The 22,460-nt window shown below is 41.9% G+C and overlaps 1 protein-coding gene across 8 annotated transcripts in view; it reads left to right on the top strand.

Moving 5' to 3' along the window:
- tanc2b (tetratricopeptide repeat, ankyrin repeat and coiled-coil containing 2b) overlaps positions 1–22,460 on the top strand; it is a gene marked incomplete at its 5' end in the record, with an annotated part of 176,719 nt that overhangs the window by 85,635 nt on the left and 68,624 nt on the right. For 7 of the 8 annotated variants that reach the window (XM_080872113.1, XM_080872116.1, XM_080872114.1 and 4 more), the window contains 2 exons: positions 2,790–2,861; positions 8,316–8,495. In XM_080872113.1, coding sequence (XP_080728239.1) covers positions 2,790–2,861; positions 8,316–8,495 — 252 coding nt within the window. Of the gene's footprint in view, positions 1–2,536; positions 2,862–8,315; positions 8,496–22,460 lie in introns of those variants that run through there. The other variant, XM_080872109.1, reaches the window with a different exon arrangement.

The raw sequence follows: 22,460 nt of genomic DNA, 5'->3' as shown, positions 1-22,460 counted from the left end.
ACCTCAGTAACGGAGTGATTTAAAGGCTTAACATAGATTTGTTATTTAGTGGGTGACAGTTATTTCTGTCAGACCATTTTAGCCCAAAGAGGATTGTTGTTCCTTCAGCAATAATATATATTTTGAAGTATAGCCCTGTTCTGGGAACTCCCCGCCCTTTCGTGTGCATATGTGGAAAACCTAAAAGCAGGGAAAGCACCAGCAAGACCGCTGCACATACCCGAGTAGGCATCAGCAGGAATTTTATCAAGAGTCAAGCAGCTTTAGTGGTATGCCCTGTATAAAAGTTGCCAATAAGATAAGCAGAAGAGAATCAGTTCATCTGTTGGATTTAACACAGAATTATTGTTCAATTTCAACCTGGATAGAAGTTACCATTTACATTAGAGTATAGCTGGAGACTCTCTTTCAGAAGAGTTTGGTATTTAAGTAGAATCTCTGCAGATTCTACTTTGGTATTTAAGTAGAATCTCTGCAGTTCCCGGGAGGTCCCTCCAATGGGATCTTTTACATTTTCTTGTAATCGTGTTTCGTCTTTTCCATTTACTCTCGAAGTTGCTTTGCTGTGGGCTAACAGGTTCAGGGAAAATACTAGTGACAATGTTTACACAAAGTCTAACTTGTTAATTTGCAATTTCTTGCCCATTTTTTTCTTAAAATAAATGTTGCTTCTGCTGTTTTTGCTTCTGCTCCAGACTACCTGGCAATGTGAATACTGAGTTTTCATAATATGTCAATGCAAAAATCTACTAGCAGGATATCAGTTGTAGTGCATACCATTAAAATGCACAAGGAGAAACATACAAAGATAAAGATAGAATTAGCTCAAAGGCTTAAATTATTGTTATATTCCAGCATCAAGCAAAAGTATAAAAAACAACCCAACATTCATACATTTACTGAAACTGAAAAAAGGCCATTTGTATTGTTATAGCTGTTAGAGCTGTTTTTGTATTCTCTCCCTCTTTCCTTGGTGGCTTCTTTGCTTCACCCTCACCTGTCTAAATGTCATCTGTAACAAGGCAGACAAAGGTTGCATGTTTTGAAAGAGCCTACAAGCACTGATCTATGAGTCTTTGGCACAATAGACACTATATTGAGAGTAAGAGTCACATCTGTTGCCTGGATTCTGGGAGAAACTCATTGCTGCTTCTCTTATTATAGGTTGTCTTCAGGGCAGCCCATAACAAAGTACCCCCTTACTTGAAATGCAATGAAAAGGTTTCTGTGGTCATGTGATAGGGGTTTGATGTTTGTTATTTACAACTACTGTACAGGTATCCAAAGATAAGTAAAAAAATCACCCAAAATACTTAAGTATGCACAGTCTCTTACACTATATCACGCAGCTGTCTCCACACAACCTCATACACTTTACTTGTGCTTGCATGTGCATGTTTTCACATATCACTGTGCAAGCAGTTCTCGTAGCTACTGCCCGTCATCTTCAAGGCCTGTATTGATTTTTCACACCATTGATTTTACTGGGCGAAATGGCTCATCAGGTACACAAGGTGAGAAACTATTTTTGGTGGCTTTGTTGCTGTCGAACATGCGTGTAATGGAGGTGTTAGAAATATACATTGCGCTGCTGTCTGTAAATGCCAAATATACAAAAACCGTTACGTAGAAATTGTGTGTTTTCAGTGTGCTGGTAAAGCTTTTTTTTTAATTGACAAATCCAGACAACAACACAGAAGAATCCTCTGCAGAGAGCCCCCTTCCACAATCGGCCCAGTTCTCACACACATACCCCACGGCTTATTCTATCTATCCATCGACAAGCTTGATCTTTCCACCAGCAAGCCAATCTGGCCTGCTGCGTGGCTGAATGTGTGAATCTGCGATGGGAGAGATAATACTCGACTGTTTGTTTGGGTTTTCTGGACCAATAGATGAGAGCACTGATTGAAAGGTAATGTGGGGATGAGGCAAAACATCTAATCCTTTTTTGTGATAAAAAAAAAAAAAGAGGCCTACTTCCCTTTCTGCCTAATGCAACAATCTTTGATCCTTCTACTCAGATAATCCACAGACTAGTTTTCATACAAGTAGCTCAGTTTAGATTTATTAATAGCTCACTTAATTCTATTGGGATCCGTTTCTTCTGAGCATAAATCATTTGTTCCACACCTCCTCTGCTGGCCTGTCGTGCTTTACAGTAGATCCATCTGCACTTGAGCAGGATTATGAAACAATCCCCTGGTGACACTGACTGTGATGCCCATTGATGCTGCCCCCACCCTCCAACCTGCTCTTTTCAGCTCCATCCACTGTGGCTAAATCTGCCTGCCTGATCCCCTGGGCGTAATTGATCTTCATATCATTAGCTGTATGTGGATCTATCTTGGGAGACGCCCACTGTTTGACTGCAAGTCAAAGTCATCCCTCATTTAAGCATATGTATGTCGCAGCGAGCTCTTTGATTGTGGCTCCATCGCAGGTCTTCATGCAGGAATGGTTGTAATGTAAACTATTATGTTATCAGCTTTGGGCCTGCCTAGAGATAGAGGCTCACTGACTGTTTAGTCTAAACATGTGGAGGCGGAAAAAATGGAGCTCAGCAGCGCGTTCTTCCCTCGCGACAATAAGGGGACGCTTGGGCCCCAGGAGGAAGGGTGTCGAGGGTCTGTGTGTGAGCAGCCTCCTGGGTGTCCTCAGATCTCACATCTGGCTGATCGGGGAGGAAGAAGTGGCCTTGCTGCTTACTTGCACCTCCTCGCCACGCTGCCACCACCACCACCACCGAGCTCACTCCCTGTCTTTCTCTGTGTGCTCCTCTTCTGCAGATGGTGGGAGCGAGGACTTGGCAGACCCCCGCTCGCCCAGTCTAGACCCTCACCTGAGCCACATCGGCCAAGGTAAGCAACCGAATCTCCAAAGAGAAGTTTTCTTTAAACTCGAGATAGAGAAAAGTTTGCAGTCTTGACAGGAAACGTTATGCCTTCCACAGCACCTGCTCTTCTCACCTCTTGCTTTTATGTGCTCGCGGTGTGTATAATATGTGCGAATGAGAAGCTGAGTTGCTGAAAACAAACGTGAGCTCTTTTCTCGTCCCCCATATTTCCTCCCTATTGGCTCTTTCCAGACGCTATTTCTGCTCCCTTAATGTTTTCATGAAGCCTTGTTTGCTGGACCGCATTTATTCCGTTTTCTAACAGCAAGTTTATGACTACTGGACATGAAGTTATATTTACAGGGAGGGCAAGTGTATGAATTTTATATTCTTGTAATTTTGCCTGTAAATCTGAGTAATTTCAAGGGGAAATAGGGTTGTATATATGACATTAGATGGTACCAACAGCGAGAATGTCTGTGCTTGGCAGAAACTGTTTGGGGCAGTTTGTTTTTTTCCACCTCATACATATTTTGAACTGAACACCTTGATGAGTAGGTGGTTCTGTTTATTTCGAGGCATGGAGTGGTCCTTGTACACGACTCTTATTGCAGTCTAAAATGAAACACGGTAATTTCCCCTTCACTGCTTTTGTTCTGTGGATTTCACCGCTGAAGTGCGGCTGGTGCTCCCTCTCTGCCCTTCTCATTTTTGACCTGAATGAGACCATTTAATATCTTTCTCAGGATTATCATAATTTTCAATGAGGCTTTCCAGAATTAAATGGACTAATTGATGAGATTAGGGCCTTTTCCACCTCAAGAATGTTGGCTAAAACTACGAGTATTTGGATGAAAAGTGCATTTCAACTTCTTGGACCGGGGTCCGTATTACAGGGACATTATTTTACGCCCCACAGAGCAACTCCTTCATAGTGGGAGGGTCATACTTACTGCATTGCAAATAAGCTCCTGCATACTATACACCATGAAAAATACATTTATTAGAAACACTGTTGAATTTAGTAAAACTTTATTTTCATTAGTGTAGGTCTTGTACTATTCAAATGTATACCTGCAGGATCACCTAGACATGTAACCTCTGGGGAACGTTTTGAGACTAAAGGTTAACTGGAACATTTTTCAATAATTATCTATACATTAGGTGTAATTTTTAGGAAGGATACATTAAAGTGGTGCAGTGAGTACTGTCAGCACAGAAAGAAGACTCTGGGGTTTGCAAGGCCTGCTGGTCTTTATGTACTCTGGTTTCCTTCCAGAGTCCAGAGGCATGCATGTAAAGTTAATTGATGATTCTAAATAGACTGTAGGTTCAAATGTGATTAATGGTTAATGGTGTCTCTGTTAGCCCTACAGTGGATTGGTTACCAACCTCTCACCTGGCATTGGCTAGGATAGCAGCTGAGAAAATAGATGGACGTTAATAATTGTCTATTTCTGTCTTTATTTAATTAATTAATTTTTTAAATAATATGACCTGCTGTAAAGAGTGCACTAACTTCTCATATAAGATAGCCCTTCTGTGTCATTAACCTCTGATAAGTTATACTATATTTCTAATAAATACATTGTTGCAGGTTAGAAAGTGTGCAGGAATCAGGTTTTGTCTCATCTTCTATGGGGTATGGAACTCCAGGCCTCGAGAGTCGGTGTCCTGCAGGTTTTTGATCTCACCCTGGGTCAACCCACCTGAATTGAATGATTAGTTCATTACCAGGTCTCTGGAGAACTTCAAGACATGTTGAGGAGGTAATTTAGCCATTTAAATCAGCTGTGTTGGGTCAAGGACACATCTAAAACCTACAGGACACTGGCTCTCAAGGCCTGGAAGTCCCTACCCCTGTTCTATGCTCTTGGCTTATGAACTAGATTGGTGAGTGTTTTCAGTAGTACTGACTGAAAGCTTCAAACGTTGGGTGTGGAGTGTGCAGTACTATGCATGTACTGCACTTTAGTTTCTTTTTCTTTTCTTTTTTTTAATCACCAGTGAAGTCACAGAAGAAATCATATGTCAGATGAACTGATGAGTTCTCCTCCCAGGGCATCGCATTATGTCTTTTTGTCAGATACCATTACACACGTCTATTAGCGCTGGTGCGTTGACGCCTTGTCTGTTTTCAGAGACCTACACTGTCTGTTTTCAAAGGAGTGAGAGGAACCAGCAGTTTAATAATAATAATAATGGATTGCATTTATATAGCGCTTTTCTAGGCACCCAAAGCGCTTTACAATTCCACTATTCATTCACTCTCACATTCACACACTGGTGAAGGCAAGCTACAGTTGTAGCCACAGCTACCCTGGGGCAGACTGACAGAAGCGAGGCTGCCATATCGCCATCGGCCCTTCTGGCCAACACCAGTAGGCAGTAGGGTAAAGTGTCTTGCCCAAGGACACAACGACCAGGACAGAGAGAGCAGGGGGATTGAACCGGCAACCCTCCGGTTACAGATGAGCTTCCCATTCCCCTGAGCAACGGTCGCCCGGTGGCATGATATCTGCATGTCCCTGTTCCATAACTTTGTGCTTCACCAAAGAACACCTCGTGAGTAACTTAAACTTACCAGTGGCTTTGACACAACTGCATTATATGATTCTACAGGAATAAGGACAGGCTGACAGTATAGTTGCTGCAAAAATAACTTGTCACTTTTTCACATGCCAGCGGCCCAATTGGCATAATTTTCACAGCTCTTTACAGTGTGATGGACACTCACACAACCTACAGTATGAAAGGAACCTTTTAGTTCTTTGAAAAAGTCTAAAATGACTAAAATGAAGGTGTCTTGGATGTAAATGCAGCTAGTTTATACCTAAAAAGTCAAATAAGTAAATAAAGCACATTCTTTTGTATTTGTCCTGATTATTAACATGAACGGCCACAAAATTGTTAATTTATTTAGCAGGTAATTGATTGAGAGTAGCTTACCGGTAATTGTTTATTTTTGTTCAATATTTCAAAGCATTAAAACCAAGCCTGATCCTGACTGCTGGCAACTGCTATCAGAATACCAAGTTAGCTATTTTATATTCACACCAGTGTCTGCATACATGTGGAGAATTTCCATGCCGGGGAAAGCAACCGCTGCTCTGGCTGTTGTTTTTCACTCTCACAGTGACATTCCCCAGTGAATGGATGGACTGACTCCAGAGCCACAGAGGGATTGATGTGTGTGTCGGATTGTGTTTGGCATTTCTTCTATGAGTGCAATTGTTTCAATACTGATGTATTTATATTACAGCAGCCAATTTGCCCCCTTCCTAGCCATCATACAGGCTTCCTCAGGGACCGGTATCTGATAATGGCTTTTTGTCTCACCGTTGCGGCTGCTATCTGGGGCGAGCATGTTCCTTGACCAGTTGGTTTTACAGTTCAGTCTGCTGGGAAATGGGCAGTCTGAGCTAGAACTGATTCACAAAATGGATGTTTACAGACAGCTGGCTGATGAGTGCGTGTGAAATTAAAAAAATAAAAATAAAACCAAAGTTCTCATAATTTGTGGGTTTTAGAGCAAAAGAGGAAAAGGGGGGGTATGAGTGATGGTAAGTGGTTGTTTATACTGGCTCTGTAATTACCACTCATTGTGAGAGGCTTTTTTCGTAAATAAAATGCTCTCTTGTGGTCATGACTGTGCTTTTTTTCTTGTTTAAACATTTCAAATGGTTAGAAAATCCTTGATTATATAAAAATTGTTGGGTATTGTGTTACTGCGGGGCTGACAGAGGTCAGGCGGGCTGCCTTTTGAGGCAGTGATGTAAACTGCACGTGTTGCCTGCAGGGCTGCTCTCTGCTGGGTCACGCCAGTGATGTTGCGCTCAATATCAGTAGTGCACTGATTGCAGGATCGAGCGACCAGGCTGAGGTCCTATCCTCTGTCAGAGGGTGATACGGTTTCTACAGCAGGTGAACAAACAGGAAAAGAAACAGAACAAAGAAGTCCAACTAAGCACTTTAATAGTGGATATATTCTGATCCTTGCAATCCATTATATTCAGTTATACCTGTCAGCCTACACTCTAAGAAATAGGGGCATTTCAGTCCTAACAGGTAGAGTTGACATGAATGTACCCCTAAGGTTAATTGTTGGGCATCAGCGTAACTATATCTACCTTTTCCACAAAGATTCTTGTGTCCCTAATGAAATGGTACATATTTGCAGCATTTGTTTAAATGTTTTAAGGTGCAGTAATGTGCCACATGCGCAAGGAATCTGGGTAAAATGTTAGCTGAATAGTGCTTCCTGCATTCAGATTGGTTTTATTTGAGGTGCTTTTGGAAGGGATACATTTAAACTCCAACTGAAAGGCACTCTCTTGAACTATAATCACATGTTTTTCCTTCTAATGGTGTGGTCATCTTTATCCTAAAGAAAATCCAACGTGTTCTGGCATATAAGACTTTGTAAAGGAGTATAAATATATTTCATGAACCGCTGGACCTTTCCTAGTGGTGGTCCTTTAATAGCAGACTTCCACTTGTGGAGTACCAATAATGGCAAATATCCACCTTGGATGAGAGTGGAATATAAAGAGCCCAAAACGGTTTTAACACAAAGCTAACAATTTTTATCATATTTAAATCAAATGTGCATAAACTGCACACAATAGCACAAATCACAGATAATATGAATGAATATCAAAATACAAACTGAGTTTATAAAACTGCAGTCAAATCTGAATCAGCCATTTACACCAAGATATTTAGTGTCAGGTGATTTATAAATCCAGAAATTCATAAATTCCTTTGGTTAAAACTCCGTTGTTTTGGCTCCTCTTTACATGGAAAGAGGGATGCGGTCAGTTACTGGAAGACAAGTAGAATAGATCCAGATTTTTCACAAACTCTGTTTAACATCCTGATTAAGGTTTGTAAGCTGAAACATGTTTTTTGGATTTTTTTGGCTAAACCTGAGCATGCGATGAGAATAAGGGCATTTAAAATTATATTTAATAAGAGGATGCCTTTGAATTCTTTGTTTTAATAATAATAATAATAATAATAATAATAATAATAATAATAATAATAATAATAATAATAATGGATTGCATTTATATAGCGCTTTTCAAGACCCTCAAAGCGCTTTACAATTCCACTATTCATTCACTCTCGCATTCACACACTGGTGAAGGCAAGCTACAGTTGTAGCCACAGCTGCCCTGGGGCAGACTGACAGAAGTGAGGCTGCCATATCGCGCCATATCGGAAATGGCTTGAGACCTAGACTATTAGCAAAATGTAGCTGTTGTGTATGAAAGGTGTCCAATTAATAATGCATGTACAAATCCAGAGTAGAGCCATTTGGTAAGATCACACAGTAACCGTAGGATAATTTCCTCTCTCATCTTCTCTTCCTTTGCGATTGAGTCTGCAGTTATACCATTAATATTATAACACAGTGCTTTATTTAAAGTCCAGAAAAATATCTCATACTATGCTGTTTCTCCCTCCTATCCTGCAGGTGGCAGCATAGACAGCGACTGTGCCTTTGAAGGAGACTACAACGTGCCCCCTCTTTCAATGACTGAGGGCATGCAGCATATTCGCATAATGGAGGGCGTGTCACGCTCTCTGCCCTCCTCCCCGCTGCTCACCCATCAGACCATCAGTGTCAGGCTGCAGCCAATGAAGAAGCTCACAGGTAAGGATGCTGCAGGTGATAGAGGAGTCACTCAGAGTGCAGGATTTGAAGTTGTTGTCATTTTCTTTTTAAACCAGAGTTCAGGAAGAAAGCCACAGCCAATAGAGACATGGGCTAAATCTGGTTTAAATTTGCCTGTGGCTGTCCTCCCCCATAGACTCGGTGTACTAACACAGCCTCCCTTAGCCCTTCACTGTACCACTGTAGGCAGCTTAATCACAAAATCATGCATACTGAGTTAAAACTGATTTTACAAGACTAAGCAATGTTTCACCCCGATGCTTGCTGATAAGCAGTAATCATTTACTGTATTACTTGCCCCCCCTAATTCTAAGTAGAAAGCAAGTGGAGCTGAGCTCGGGTTTCTGACAAACACTGTAATTTCCAATTGTTGTAATCGCCAAAGTCCTACCTAATTGACAGTGTCAAGAACAGATGATGGACTGCGAGCTGCGGTTGGCTCAGGCGTCCTTTATTGCTTTTTACCTCCTACCACTAATCGTTTCCTTCCACAGTCATCACTGACATTCAGAAAATGTGGAAAATTGCCTCCCCTCTGTTTCCTCATCAACTGCTTTATGAGTCTGTGTTGTGTTCCCTCTACTATTGCAATGGGGAGAAGCAGTTGTTTTGGTACACAAGACGGTCTGGGCATCAAAGGTTACTGCTCTACTTGTGCTTTCAAAATGAGAATTGAAATATTGACAGCACAGCTTCACCCAGTATCTGTGCAGCCTCCACACAGAAGCAGAGTGGGTGTGGATGAGTTTAAAGCTCGACTCAGTAGTCACCACTAGGGTGCACCAATCTCCCAGCTACTTCAGATCATTAACCGTTTCTGGTATGCCGGGGGGAGCTGTGATTTTTACATCATACAGAATGATTTATGATCTCTCCAGGGTCATCCAAACTGTGGGTTTTAAAGGGGAAACGCACATCACATAACCACATCATTTTCTCCCATTTTAACTGGGTGTGCCACACTGCTGTAGAGGACTGTGTGTGGACGGATGGAGCAGAGGTTTCTTTTTCTTTCTTTCTTTTTTCTCGAGAATTAAATTTCAGAACAATCCGGCCAAATCACACTCTTCTCCCCACCTCCTCCCTCACTGTTCTGCTGTTTGAGGAGCATTTTGTGTGCTTTTCTTGGATTTGATGTTTTGTGGCTGATTCAGCCTGCTTCTAAAAGGCTTCTTTCATCTGCGTGAGTCGCAGCTAGTTTTTAGGACATCATACGAATCTGTAAATATGAATGTGTGTGTGTGAGAGAGAGAGTGTTTGTGTGTGTGGTTTTTTTTCATGACAGCCAAGAATAGCTTGATTAATGATGCACGGCGCCGTCTCATTTGTACTATTCTTATTTTGTGGCTGATGTAGGGAGAGGTCTCTTTGCAGTGTTCTCACACATGTCATCATTTGGCTTGATGTATTACACCAGTCAGGTGCTGCTTGTTGTGTGTTTGGGGATTTTCAAACTTAGTGATGCTTTTTAAACAGATTTTTTTTCTATGGATTATGTTTCATAATTGACTCATTTCACTACACTTGTCACCTTAAGTGAACATGTGTTGTAACTTTCACTAGGATTAGCTTGTGCTTATCTGTATGGATTTGTGTCATATCTCTTATTGTCTGTCATAAGGTGGTGTCTATTTAAATGGTGAAGTCACGGAAAAAATATATAATTGCTTTAATCCAGATAAAGGTTTTTGCATTAAAAAGGGCTTATATATGGTATGTCCAGTGGTTATTCTTCAAATCACATGTCAGTATGACTTTACAGCACTTACAGGACCAAAACGGCCTGTCAGTGAAATGACAGCATGCACAAAAGCCCTCAAGTGCCCATTGTCCTTCAAGCCCTCAAAGACCTGTGTCTGCTCTCAAGTGTCATCCACCAGCAGACTGTATTTGAGCTCAGTCTACCCAGCTTTGTCGCCCTTTAATTAATTCAACGCAGCACCACTTCCTCCACAGCTTGACGGTACTGAGCTTGTGTGCGGTGTTACAGTCACAGGCCTGAACCCCTCCCGTGCCACATATTGCAGAGGTGAGAGAAGGGAGTGCGCTAGAGAGCAAACAGCAGTAGGTCTAAAGGGCTAAAGCGCTTTGATCCCCCCCGGTGGTCTCCCCCAGTCACAGCTTCTATCTGCCCTTGTTTGTAGCTCCTGATTGGCCCTAGGGGGGCAGAATTGTGATGTTTGTGAAGACTTGAGTTATTCAACCTTGTAAAATAGCAATGAAATTTCTGACCTTTTCAGAGAATCCTTGACTTTCTGATTGAATCCCCTCTGCCTCCTTGAAGACTCTTGAAGGGGAACTTCTTAGACAGATTTTTGGAGTAGGAAGAGATGCAAACAGGCACTGCGTAGTTAGTTTTTCATGTAATCACTACTGGTTTTCTGTGGACTTGGAAGTAATGCCACAATTCTTCACCCTATTGGTCAAAAAAGTATGAAGGTACTTATGAGATGGAAAGATTAGCTGATACATTGAACAACATAGTCCCACATGTCGGTGGTTTCTAATCTTCTTACAATGCAGTGTTATGTCATGAAACCTTGTCTTGCTAAGTGGCATGCATTGTCATGACTTCCTTTTAGTTGTCTATATTAAGGAATAATCTATTTTAAACAAATGTGCACAGAAAGGTCTAGGTTATTGATGTTCGTTTAGTGAATTACTTAGAGTTTGGCATTGAGAGGTAATCCACTTGATGTATGAGTAAGGCACTGTGTGCTAAACTACAACTACTAAACGATAGGAAAGATTCTGCAGCAACTTAAGGAAAGAAAATAATCTACATTTTTGTTTTATCATTATAAACCAGTAACATCTTTAAAACCTGCTGAAAATGTTGGATCTCAGCACCTTTAGGCTGCTTTCTCTGTGTATATCTGATAACATCTACTGCTACGGTTGGCCACACTGAGTGTTAGATTACAGCAACCACTCAGTGCTTGTTCGTAGCAAGCAGTTTTACCTGTCTCCTCAATATTTGGTTTCAGCAACCACCACTAATACCATTGGCAGTCCTCGATGGCTTTGGTCTCCCTCACAAAACTTGCTCATGATTGGATCAAGGAACATGACAAAGAGCCCAAACCATTCAAATTCTTAAGAACCAAATCTGATAGAGAGTCCATGAAATGCACCACAATACTCCTGATCGCCTAAAAAGACTCTGTCGGTGGTTTTTATGTTGTGCCTGAATCCCTACACTATATAAAAGATAAATTTAGCCGCCATGGCATCACACACTGTTTTTAACTCAGTGTTGGCAAACATTGAGTTAAAATTCTCAACAAATGCCAGCAAGCTTGGTTAGAAAGCTACACCCATAATGGATCCACACAGACACACAAATCTGCTATTAGCGCTAAGTCATGAAAGTCCTATTATTTCACTCTTAAGGACTGAAGCAGAAACTTCTTGGATGATCTGTAGCTAATAGCAAACCATATAATTCCATTAAAACCTTCTAAAAAGCTTAGCAGCCGAAACATCACTTTAAATTGGAGAACGTGATGCCTACAACTCCCTGTTTCAGTTTCTCTTTCATAAACTTTGCTATGAATATGTGGCCAACAAAAAAAGAAAGAAATAAGGATGGGGGGCAAATACTTTTTCACAGAACTATACTCTGGTTTCATTTTTAAGCCCTGAAGGTTGGAGCTTGTTTTAATGATATGTTTTGCATGAAAAAAATCTTGATAAAGTAACTAGTAACTGCAGCTGTCTGATAAATGCAGGGTAGTGGTAAATGCTTAAATACCAGTACCAGATATAAATACACTTAATGGTAGTACATTAAACCACTGACAGGGCTCATCTGTCCCTCATCTTCATGTGCGTTTGACAGATTTCGCGTCCACATTGTTTATGTTTTCTATTTTTAGTCCTCTGTTGTCTCAGAATTGGAGTGGCTCATTGTCGCACTTATCTCTTAGTGGCTGATTGTTATGAGCTGTAATCACTGATTGCTTATTTGTGCTTTAATAAACACCTCACTCAAGTGTCAGGCTCACCAGAGATGTCGCCCCAGCTGATTGATTGGCCCTGCTCCACTCAGAAACATTTAAGAGGAATTATTTCAACATCTCTCCCCAGATTACACTGCTTTCCCCTAATTAATGGCTACAATCAATACAATTACTGCCTCCCCATGGATTGCAGCATAAAAGTGGAAAATTGCATTTGGCCTTAAAACCTGAGAAAAGCCTTGATTTAATTATACAGCCTAATTTTTCACCCACTTTTGCTTCAATTATCACAGTGATATGAGTATATCTAAAATCTATTGTCTCTGTGGTGCTCACAATAATGGAGTAATATGTGAATAAGTGGGAATGCACTACACTTAGCTAACTTGTAAGCGGTCACTGATGTAGGCATGAGTAGTGGTCAGGGTTAACAAAGCACAGTGTGCAGGACTGCTTAGTCAGGTTTTACAGCTCATGGTGTGGGTGGTCTTAAAGAATCCGCATTAAAACAGTTGAGCAGTTGAGCTCTGCTAAATTGGCTACTTCTCACAAATGCTGCATCTCTGTTTTTGTTTTTTTGTCTTCTTTTAAATTTATTTTACAGTGGAATCGTTCAAAGAAAAGACACGCTCCCTTGTTGGGGGTTTTCCTGCAGAGATACAGCAGACTGCAATAAGATTATGGTGTATCTGAGTCATGCTCAGCAGAATCTTTTTTATTATTTTTTGAAGTATTTGGGGAATGTGGACGAGGCTAGCAGAGGAAAGCATGACACAAAAATAGTTCCGGTTGATTATAAAAGCGATTCTTGGCCACCTGCTGAGCTGTGAAAATATTGCAGGAAAGCCACAAGAAGTAGTTCAAACTACAATCCAGCCCCAAGAAGGCCTCTGGGTCCACCTCCAAGGCACAATGACCACCCCCACTAAGAAATGGGACTGGTCAGTGGAAGCCAGAGAGAATCAAATTCACCCAATTGGTTTTTCAAGGAGGAATGATATCTCTCCAGACTAACGGGGTTTAGAAGTAAATTTCTATATTGAGTTGCACATAAATCATTTTTTGATTTCCAATTCATGAGGATAGTTTTCTTAGCGATGCATAAGGCAGTAGGAACTATGTGTGATGCATTTGCTTCTATATCTAATTCACTTGCATCACCTAAAATGCACAGTGGGTGAGGTTGGGATACAGCAATTGAACGATGTGAATGTGTCTTCACATGTCCTCTGCCAGAATCTCTGAACAGACGTACAAGACCATATAGCAAACATATAGTTCACTTTATATAAAACTACCTATGTGCAAGGCCCATTTGGAACATCCTTTGTCCTGTAAAGTGTGTTCTATGGAGAGCTTTGTGTCTAAAAATATCGATCTTCACTTTGATTTTGCTATCAGGAGGGAAATGGAAGTCATCCATTTTTGACTTTTTTGATTTTGAATTTGTGGGTACAGAGATTTAAATATTCTGTTCTGTGTTAAGTATTTCTAAGTTCAGTCAACTGGGGTTAAATATCACCTGTATGGTGGACCATAATTGGTGATATTCAAGAAATGTACTGTCGCTGACTTTGAACTTGTTCTTCTGTAGAGTTCTTGTCCAATTATGGGTTTTCTAATAAGCTTCATTTGATACATTTTAAAGCCTACAGCAATCTGTTGGCTAAGAAGTAGTAATAAAAATCTGGTAGTTCTAGACCATCATTATCTTTAGACTCGAGAAAATGTCAGATTAATTGAAACTGTTATTTGTAGCCCTAAAAGCATAATTAAACAGTAGCTAATAAATAACAGGTTTCACCTGATTAATTAATTTACCTGCCTCTGAGATTAAACGCCAGCTGATCTTCCAGCATCATATAGGAACAGATGTTTGAACATGCAATAATCCATCTGTAATTCTCTTACGTTTCACATATTTTATTTTATTTTTATTTTTTATATGAGCAGCTCTTGTGTGACGTCTCAATCTCTGTCTCTCTCTCCACCCATCCTTGGCCAGCCTCATGTCTTATTTGCATCTGGTATCCTCTGTGAATTTTTGAAATGAACACTGACATTTGGGACGTCTCAATCTCCACGCCTCCTTACCCAGCGTTGCACCTTGAGAAAATCGTTCTTCAATTATCATCATTATTTCCTCCTTCCACTGTCCCAGCCACTGCCGACCCACCAAATCATTTGTTCCGCTGAAAGGGAAAATGTGACATTTTCAGATCCATTGTCGCAGCTGAAAAATAAGGAGTGAAGGTTAAGAGTAGAAAGGTGTAATTGAAATGTTTAAGTACGATGCCCTCAGGAAAAGCAGTGGCTGGATTAAATGCTGCAACAGAAGTACTTGACATATTTTAGTCACCGTCCAAATAGTCTGGCTTTCTTAGAGATGAGGTGCTGTGTCATTATGTGCAAACATCAGTTCTTCTGCACTGTGCCACAGTATGTCACATTAAAGTTACTTGAGGGGAGTCGAAATGTCCCTGTAGCTGCCTTTCGTTGAACTTACTTCAGATGAATGGTGGTGCACAACTGAAGGGGTAATACTTATAGTAGAAATATAATAGAAGTTTTTCTAAACTGAAACTGCTCTTATTTCCCAAAATTTGAGATTTCTGCTCCAAGTTCTTTTCTGCATTTTAATGAAAATGTAATTTTTGGTTGTGCTCAGACACGCTATGTGTATGGTAAGTGTAAAGCTATAGCTAACAGCAGGCCTGGGGACCCACCCAAAGGGCAAGAAACATAACAAACCCACAAGTGTTTTAAGTAGAATTCTTTGGTCTGAAAATCAAATCTGGAAGAAAAACAAGTGTATAGATGTGATTTTCTTTTCACAATTAAAAAAATGAGTGCTCAATGCTATAGTATTTCCAAACTAAATGAACCAGAAAATATTTTAGAGTAAAACAAAAAAAGGAGGCAACTCTAACCCAAGTAAAATTGCCAAGTGACAGTTCTTTTATTTATTAGACAGAATTGTAAACTTTAAAGTTGTTGAGAAACTGTTCAGCGAGATGACACGCGAGCTAATCTAGAAGCTGCAGCAGCAGCAGCCCGAAATCGCCGTGGATTTACACTTTTATGAAAAAGCTCTGGCTGCTTCATTTTCAATCAAATGTTAGATACTTTAAAGCTTTGACTGAATTTGAGTTGAGATGGTTACTTTTTAATTTCCGGTAAGAAAAACTGCACTCTCCATTTTAAACCATTCCTGCATGCTATTTCTAATTCTTTAAGAAGGAAGCTAGTTGGGGCCCATCAAATATTTGTGCCCGGGGGTCTCTAAGATGATGATCTCGGCAGTTAACTTAGCTCAGCTTAGTATAATGACTAGAAACAAAGAAAATGTGCTACCATGTTCTGTCACAAAAGCTTAATACTTAATGTGGTATATTGTTTGAGTATTTGTAGTAGTTGCGCTCCATTTCTTCCTCAGTGTCAGGTGGGATTTCCTGCAGCTCCCATGAGATAGCTAAAGAGGTGCATTTAAATAGGATAAAACCAGACCAGATGTTTCCACTCATAGCTAGGCTGTGCAGCCATTGGCTGTTGGTTTTTTTTTATTTAGGCAGATATAACACCTCCTCTATTCACCCTGCTCACTCCCCCCCACCCCCAACAACAGCATCCAATACACACTCAACACAAGGCTCCAGCCTGTCTCTCTCAACCACCCAGGTTAGGAGGGAACTGAGGAGGATTAATGGCAAGAAGGCAGCGGGCCCAGATGGCATCAGCTCGAGGGTCGTCAGGTCCTGCGCGGACCAACTGTGTGGGGTGATGGAGCACCTCTTCAACCTGAGCCTGAGGTTGGGAAGAGTCCCACAGCTCTGGAAAACCTCCTGTGTTGTACCAGTGCCAAAGACTTCACGCCCCAAGGACCTCAACAGCTACAGGCCGGTGGCTCTGACATCCCACCTGATGAAGACCCTGGAGCGGTTGGTCCTGGCTCAGCTTCGGCGCCTAATAAGCTCATCACTGGACCCACTTCAGTTTGCCTACCAGCCTGGCATTGGAGCGGATGATGCCGTCATTCACCTCCTACATCGTTCCCTCGCTCACCTGGAGACCGCTGGAAGCACTGTGAGAATCATGTTCTTTGATTTCTCCAGTGCCTTCAACACCATTCTTCCCTCGGTTCTAAAGGACAAGCTGGTGAACTCTGGAGTGGACCATCACCTCACTACCTGGATCCTGGACTACCTCACCGACCGACCACAGTATGTGAGGACTCAGGGCTGTGTGTCGGACAGGGTCATCTGCAGTACGGGGGCCCCACAGGGAACGGTTCTGGCTCCGTTCCTCTTCACCATCTACACTGCAGACTTCTCCCACAATTCCACCCAGTGCTTCCTGCAGAAGTTCTCTGATGACTCTGCAATAGTCGGCCTCATCACTGATGGGGACGACAAGGAGTACAGAGGACTGACTCAAGACTTTGTGGACTGGTGCCAGCTGAACTACCTCCAGATCAACGCCAGTAAAACCAAGGAGCTGGTGGTAGACTTCCGCAGGCACAAGCATTCTCCACTGCAACCACTGAACATCCAAGGTATGGACATTGAGGCTGTGGACAGCTACAGGTACCTTGGTGTTCATCTGAACAATAGACTGGACTGGACTCATAACTCAGACGCCCTCTACAGGAAAGGGCAGAGCAGGCTGTACCTGCTGTGGAGACTCAGGTCGTTTGGAGTGGAGGGCCCACTCCTGAAGAAATTCTATGACTCTGTTGTGGCTTCTGCTATCTTTTATGGCGTGGTCTGCTGGGGCGGCAGCATCTCTGCTGGGGACAGGAAGAGACTGAACAGGGTGATCCGAAGGGCCAGCTCTGTTCTAGGATGCCCTCTGGACCCAGTGGAGGTGGTGAGTGACAGGAGAACGGCGGCTAAGCTGTCATCCCTGATGGACAACATCTCCCACCCCATGCAGCAGACTGTGACAGCACTGAGCAGCTCCTTCAGTGGGAGACTGCGGCACCCACGGTGTGGGACGGAGAGATTTCGCAGGTCTTTCCTCCCCACTGCTGTCAGACTCCATAATAAAGACTTTAACTGATCAAGCACACACATCCATACATATGCAATAATACTAAGTGCAATAATCCTTTCTGTCATCGTTGTATTTTTACTCAGTTGTATATAGTATTTGTATTTGTATTCTATTTTTATCTTATTGTATATTTATTTTATTTTATTCTACTGTATATAGTATTTTATTTTATTCTATTCTGTACAGTTGTGTACTGTATTTATTCTTATTGTATTCTAATTTTTGCCTCATAACTTTTGCACTGTCCACTTCCTGCTGTGACAAAACAAATTTCCCACGTGTGGGACTAATAAAGGTTATCTTATCTTATCTTATATAAGACGTGTATCAGGCTGATCGTTCTTTCTGCCCTTTTTTATGCACACATTAAAAAAATCAGTAAATCAAGTTCTGATTATGGCAATTTAAATTGGAAAGCAAAAAAGACTGATTTAAAAAAAAAAAAAGCAGAAGCTCACTTGAAAATGAGAAAACTCATAATATATTAATGATTGTTGAGGTGTTGCTTATTTTAATGTAAAGAAAAGGTAAAAGAAAGGTGAGGCTTAAAGTGAAAAATCTCAGATCCATCTTTCATCTATAAATATATCAGGTAAATAGAGGAAAGGACCACAGGGAAGACGAACTAGAAGTGGAAGGAATGATAAAAACAATAATATAATAATATTGAAAGAGCTGCACTGTCTGGTGTGGGAATAAAGATTATAGTTTATATCTTGAGGCTGAAGATGCCAGGCGTTCTGCAAGGATGTTTACACATAATATAAAGACAACATGCATTTCTAGAAGATTTATATCACTTCTTAAGTCTGTAAACTCCTGTGATGAATATCATAACTAACTGATTATGACTCTTTGCAGCAACAAAGTCTAGGCTATACATCTTTCCTGGTGCTTTCATTCCTTACACACTTTGGTAACCTTATTGGTTACATGTAAGTACAACTACTGTGCAACAGTCTCAAACCACCCCACACCAAAGTATTGAAGTCTCGAACAATAGTTTTCCAGGCTTTCTGTCTTTCAAAGTTTTTCTTTGGATATTGGCTGGCCTTTCCGTCACTTTCAGTCCAGTCCTTGTACCTAACCATTTTCAGATGAATGTAGTTTGGTTGTTAAGCCACTTAACACTGGCCTGTAAATGATTCAAGCATAAATAAGCACCTAATTCACAGGATGAATCAAATTTTATCTCAAATTAACTTTGAGCCTTTCACTGAAAACACATCTTTTGTATCCATTTGGTTTGTTGAATTTATTTAAAAAAAAAAAAAAAAAACTCAAGATGTGCGAATAATAATTTGAGAAAACCAAGACAAAGGAAGTGACAGGCATAAATAACTACAGCAGACGAGCAGTACTTGAAAGTCTCAACCTTAAGAAATAGGAAAAAAAGCTAGCAAAGACCTGCTTGAGCTGATAACTTTACTGTTTACTGAAACCTCCTCAGAAATGGCCTCAGGATTCTTAAGTCATTAGGGTGCAAAGACCAAAATATGCCAAATTGCACAAGGACCAGGCTTAAAATTAGTGAAAAGCAGCCACTGTCCAAAGAAGAAAATTTTTAAAGACCTACTAAATAACTAAAAGTCCCAATTTACAGAATGTCTTGTATTAAAAAAACAAAACAAAAAAAACCTAACACATGTTGGCTACTCGGTAGTAAAATATAAATGAGGGGTGGCTCAAGACTGTTGCACATTACTGTATGGGCAGTTGAAAAAGTCAAATAACAATAACTGAGAAGCACTAAGCCAAAGGTTTTCTCATTTGAAGTTTCTGAGTCCTCTCTGTCATTGCTGTGGTGGTGAGTGAGATAAAGAAGGCTGAGAATCACTGCTTTTCAGTAGCAAGTGAAGTTTGACCTGTGATCGTCGCACATTTTCTGGGCCTTTTGGTAAGACTTGCAAGGGGGTTAGGATTGTCACCCGAGGGAAATAACTGTGAGTGGAGGAGATTAATAAAAAACATTTAGAACAGGATGCTTACAGCCTAACGAAGCGCCCGACAAAAGCGAAGCTGGTACACAATAAACTTGCAGCCTCTTGAGTTTGGACATGAAACATGGCTGCAGCTGTACAAATAGAGTTTCAAGGGTAAAACAAGGACAGGCAGGAATGTCTTGGTCCAAAAGGAAAACAGTGTAGGTTTCATTGAAACCCATGTTACGATCAAATAATACCATTCCTCCTTTTTCCCTCACCGCTTGTGATCTGATATGTCCCCGAAGCTCCGTCCACAAACGACAAAACTGTGTCCCTTTAATAATACCCTCCCTTTCTCCCTCCCTCTTTTTTTATGCCATTTTCTTTCCTGCCTCAATACCCACCCTTCTCCTCCTCCTCCACCTCCTTTTGCTCTGTGGTTGCTATGACAACAGCAGCACTGCACCATTCATCTGCTGGAGACCTGGACTCCTGTTCCTGTACGGAGAGTGTGCGCCTCTCACATCTATACATAACACGCTAAGCGCTAATGCAGTCACGGAGGCGATTGAAGAGCTCACCTCTCTGTGCTTACAGGAAAGGCTCCCTGTGCCGCTCGTATCGCTCTCTTCTTCTTTTTTTTTGTCCTCTCTTCATTTCTTTCTGGCGAAGGCTTTTGGTTACCTGTCAGCTTTTCACGTTGCTGCCATCGCAGAGGTTTCACCTTTGTGTCCCCCCTCCTTCTCTTTCCCCAGTGACACATTGACTGCTGCGTTCTTCCTTCTTCCTTCCCTTTTTCCTCCCCTCTCGTTTTCCTCCTCCTCTTCTCGCTCCTCCCGTCACTGCCATAGCTGCCCGGCTCCGTATCATTTACCGCAACTGAAGTGAGCAGGCAGCATCACCACTGAAACCTGTGGAGATTGCTTCAGAAGGGAAACCGGGGGGGAAGGTAGAAGGAGATCTCGTGTGCTTCTCCGCACTTCTCCTCCCCTGCTTCGCTTGCAGGCGTATTTTCTCGTACGCATTTTCCTTCTTTTCCTTCTTTTTCCTTGTTTTTCTTTTTTCTTTTTCTTTTTGATGAGCTGGTCATCGTTCAGGGAGGAAGCAGGACTGCTTGTGTCGCTGGAAGGAGGGGAAGGAGAGGAGCTGGTGCCGTACTCCAGCCTTCAGGAATGCGAGATCTGGTTTGAGAATGGTGAGCCCAGCCACACCCTCTTTTGCTTGTTTCATTCCTCCATCTGTGCTCGCAAACTCTGTTTCACCCCCTCACCCAGCCTCCAACCCTCACCACTTGTCACCTGCTGCTCCACCTTTCCTTGCACGGAGCTCGTCTGCTGCGTGGCGCGGCCGCTGGTTCGAATGACGTTTGTAAAGACACGGGGCTAATGGGAGGAGTGCAGGAAAGTAATTTCTCTCTGTGAAATGATGCATTTGTCAAAGATGTGAACTCTAATCACAGTGTAGGCTCGAGGGCCTGTGAATCAACCAGAGTGTGATAATGTAAGTGTTTTTTCGTGGCGAGCTGGTCTGTTTCATGCGTCAGCGTGGGTGAGCATTCAATTGTCTTTGAGAGAGTGTGTGTGTGTGTGTATGTGTCTGATGGAGTGTGTGTGCGTGTCTAAAGCGCAAGCTGTGGGCGGCTAATGGTGCTTGTTCTTGTTGTTGTGTGTCTCACTTTTCCTTCCAGAGCGCAGCGTCATATGTAGCATATGGTTGCGTAAATGGGTTGAAGTTGGTGGGGAATAGTCCCCCCCCCGCCCACCCCAAACCCCTCGCTAGGTAGTCGGCAGCAGCTTGTTGTTGTGTACGAGAATCACCTTGTCATGTGCTGGGACGTGGTTCCTCCCTCTTGCTGCAGGTTTCCTGCCTCCCTGCCTTATCCCAGGGGACTGCTAGCTGGTGTGTGAACGGAACAAAATGTCTCAATAACGTTGTCTGCCAGAAAAACATGAACACCTCATCACCAGCTGCTATTGCTGGTCTCAGGTGAATGGTTTTTGATGAGGCGCCTACAGCCGGTTTTCACACCACTTAGTATCACCACCTGGAGAGTGCTTTGATGAGCTTACCTTGTCAGCTGTCATTCAGGCTCTTATCATGCAATGACACTAAGAACTTCAATTTCAGGGTGGCTAAGTAGCCGTGTTTATTGTCTTCATGGTGGATCCCTCATGGGGTTATTTGAACTCGATGGAGCAGGGTGAAACGGGTCTCTTCCAGAGTAATGCAGTGCATCCCTCTGTGGTTATGACACAAGGACTTTTGTATTGTTTCCCTCTCTCTTATTAGATGTATTAGCTGGGTGATGGTTGCCTGACAGACGCTGCAAAGCCTTGAAAGTGCGAAGACGGGTATTCAACAGGTGCAGTGGAACACATATGCCACTTTAAGTCATGGTTGAGGCGGTTCTTGTGAGAATACCCACAGAAAATGTGTGATAGAGTATGTTTCTCAAGGTTATTTTAACCATTGCTTGAGTCATTCAAGTGTTTTGCAGTTTGTGTCAGTACCCGTATTTATTCGTGGGCCCATATTTTTTTTCCACAAGTCCTGACTTTAAACTGCAGGCTTCTGAATTGGTGTGGCACACTTACCTGTGTGTAAACTTCACTTACCTGTACCCGTTTGCAGTGTTTCAGAGGGATATTGATTTTATATAATTGCTCGATTTCCCTCCCCTCGTAAGACAAATGGTTTGTAAGCCAAAAAATGAGTTATGAAATAAACTGGGCAGATGTCTAAAATCCAACATCCGTGGGTCAGTTTACTGGCACCACAACCTGCACAGGAAATGTGACTGTGATGTTAATTTGCCTACTGGACTGTCAGTTTTATGAGTCTTTAGTAAGAGAGTAGCATTTGGATTCCACCTACCGTAGATTAAATAGGCAGCCTCCTGAGGGACCATACAGACAATATGTGCCATGCATAAAGTGACCAAACCACAGTAAACTAAGTGTGGGGTGAAACGTATGTTTTACAGATAAAGACCTGCTAATTCAGCT

This window comes from Rhamphochromis sp. 'chilingali', assembly GCF_963969265.1.
Source record: "Rhamphochromis sp. 'chilingali' genome assembly, chromosome: 22".
NCBI classification, from domain to species: domain Eukaryota; kingdom Metazoa; phylum Chordata; class Actinopteri; order Cichliformes; family Cichlidae; genus Rhamphochromis; species Rhamphochromis sp. 'chilingali'.
Note: the sequence above shows the minus strand (reverse complement) of the source record. Positions and strands in the feature narration are given on the sequence as shown.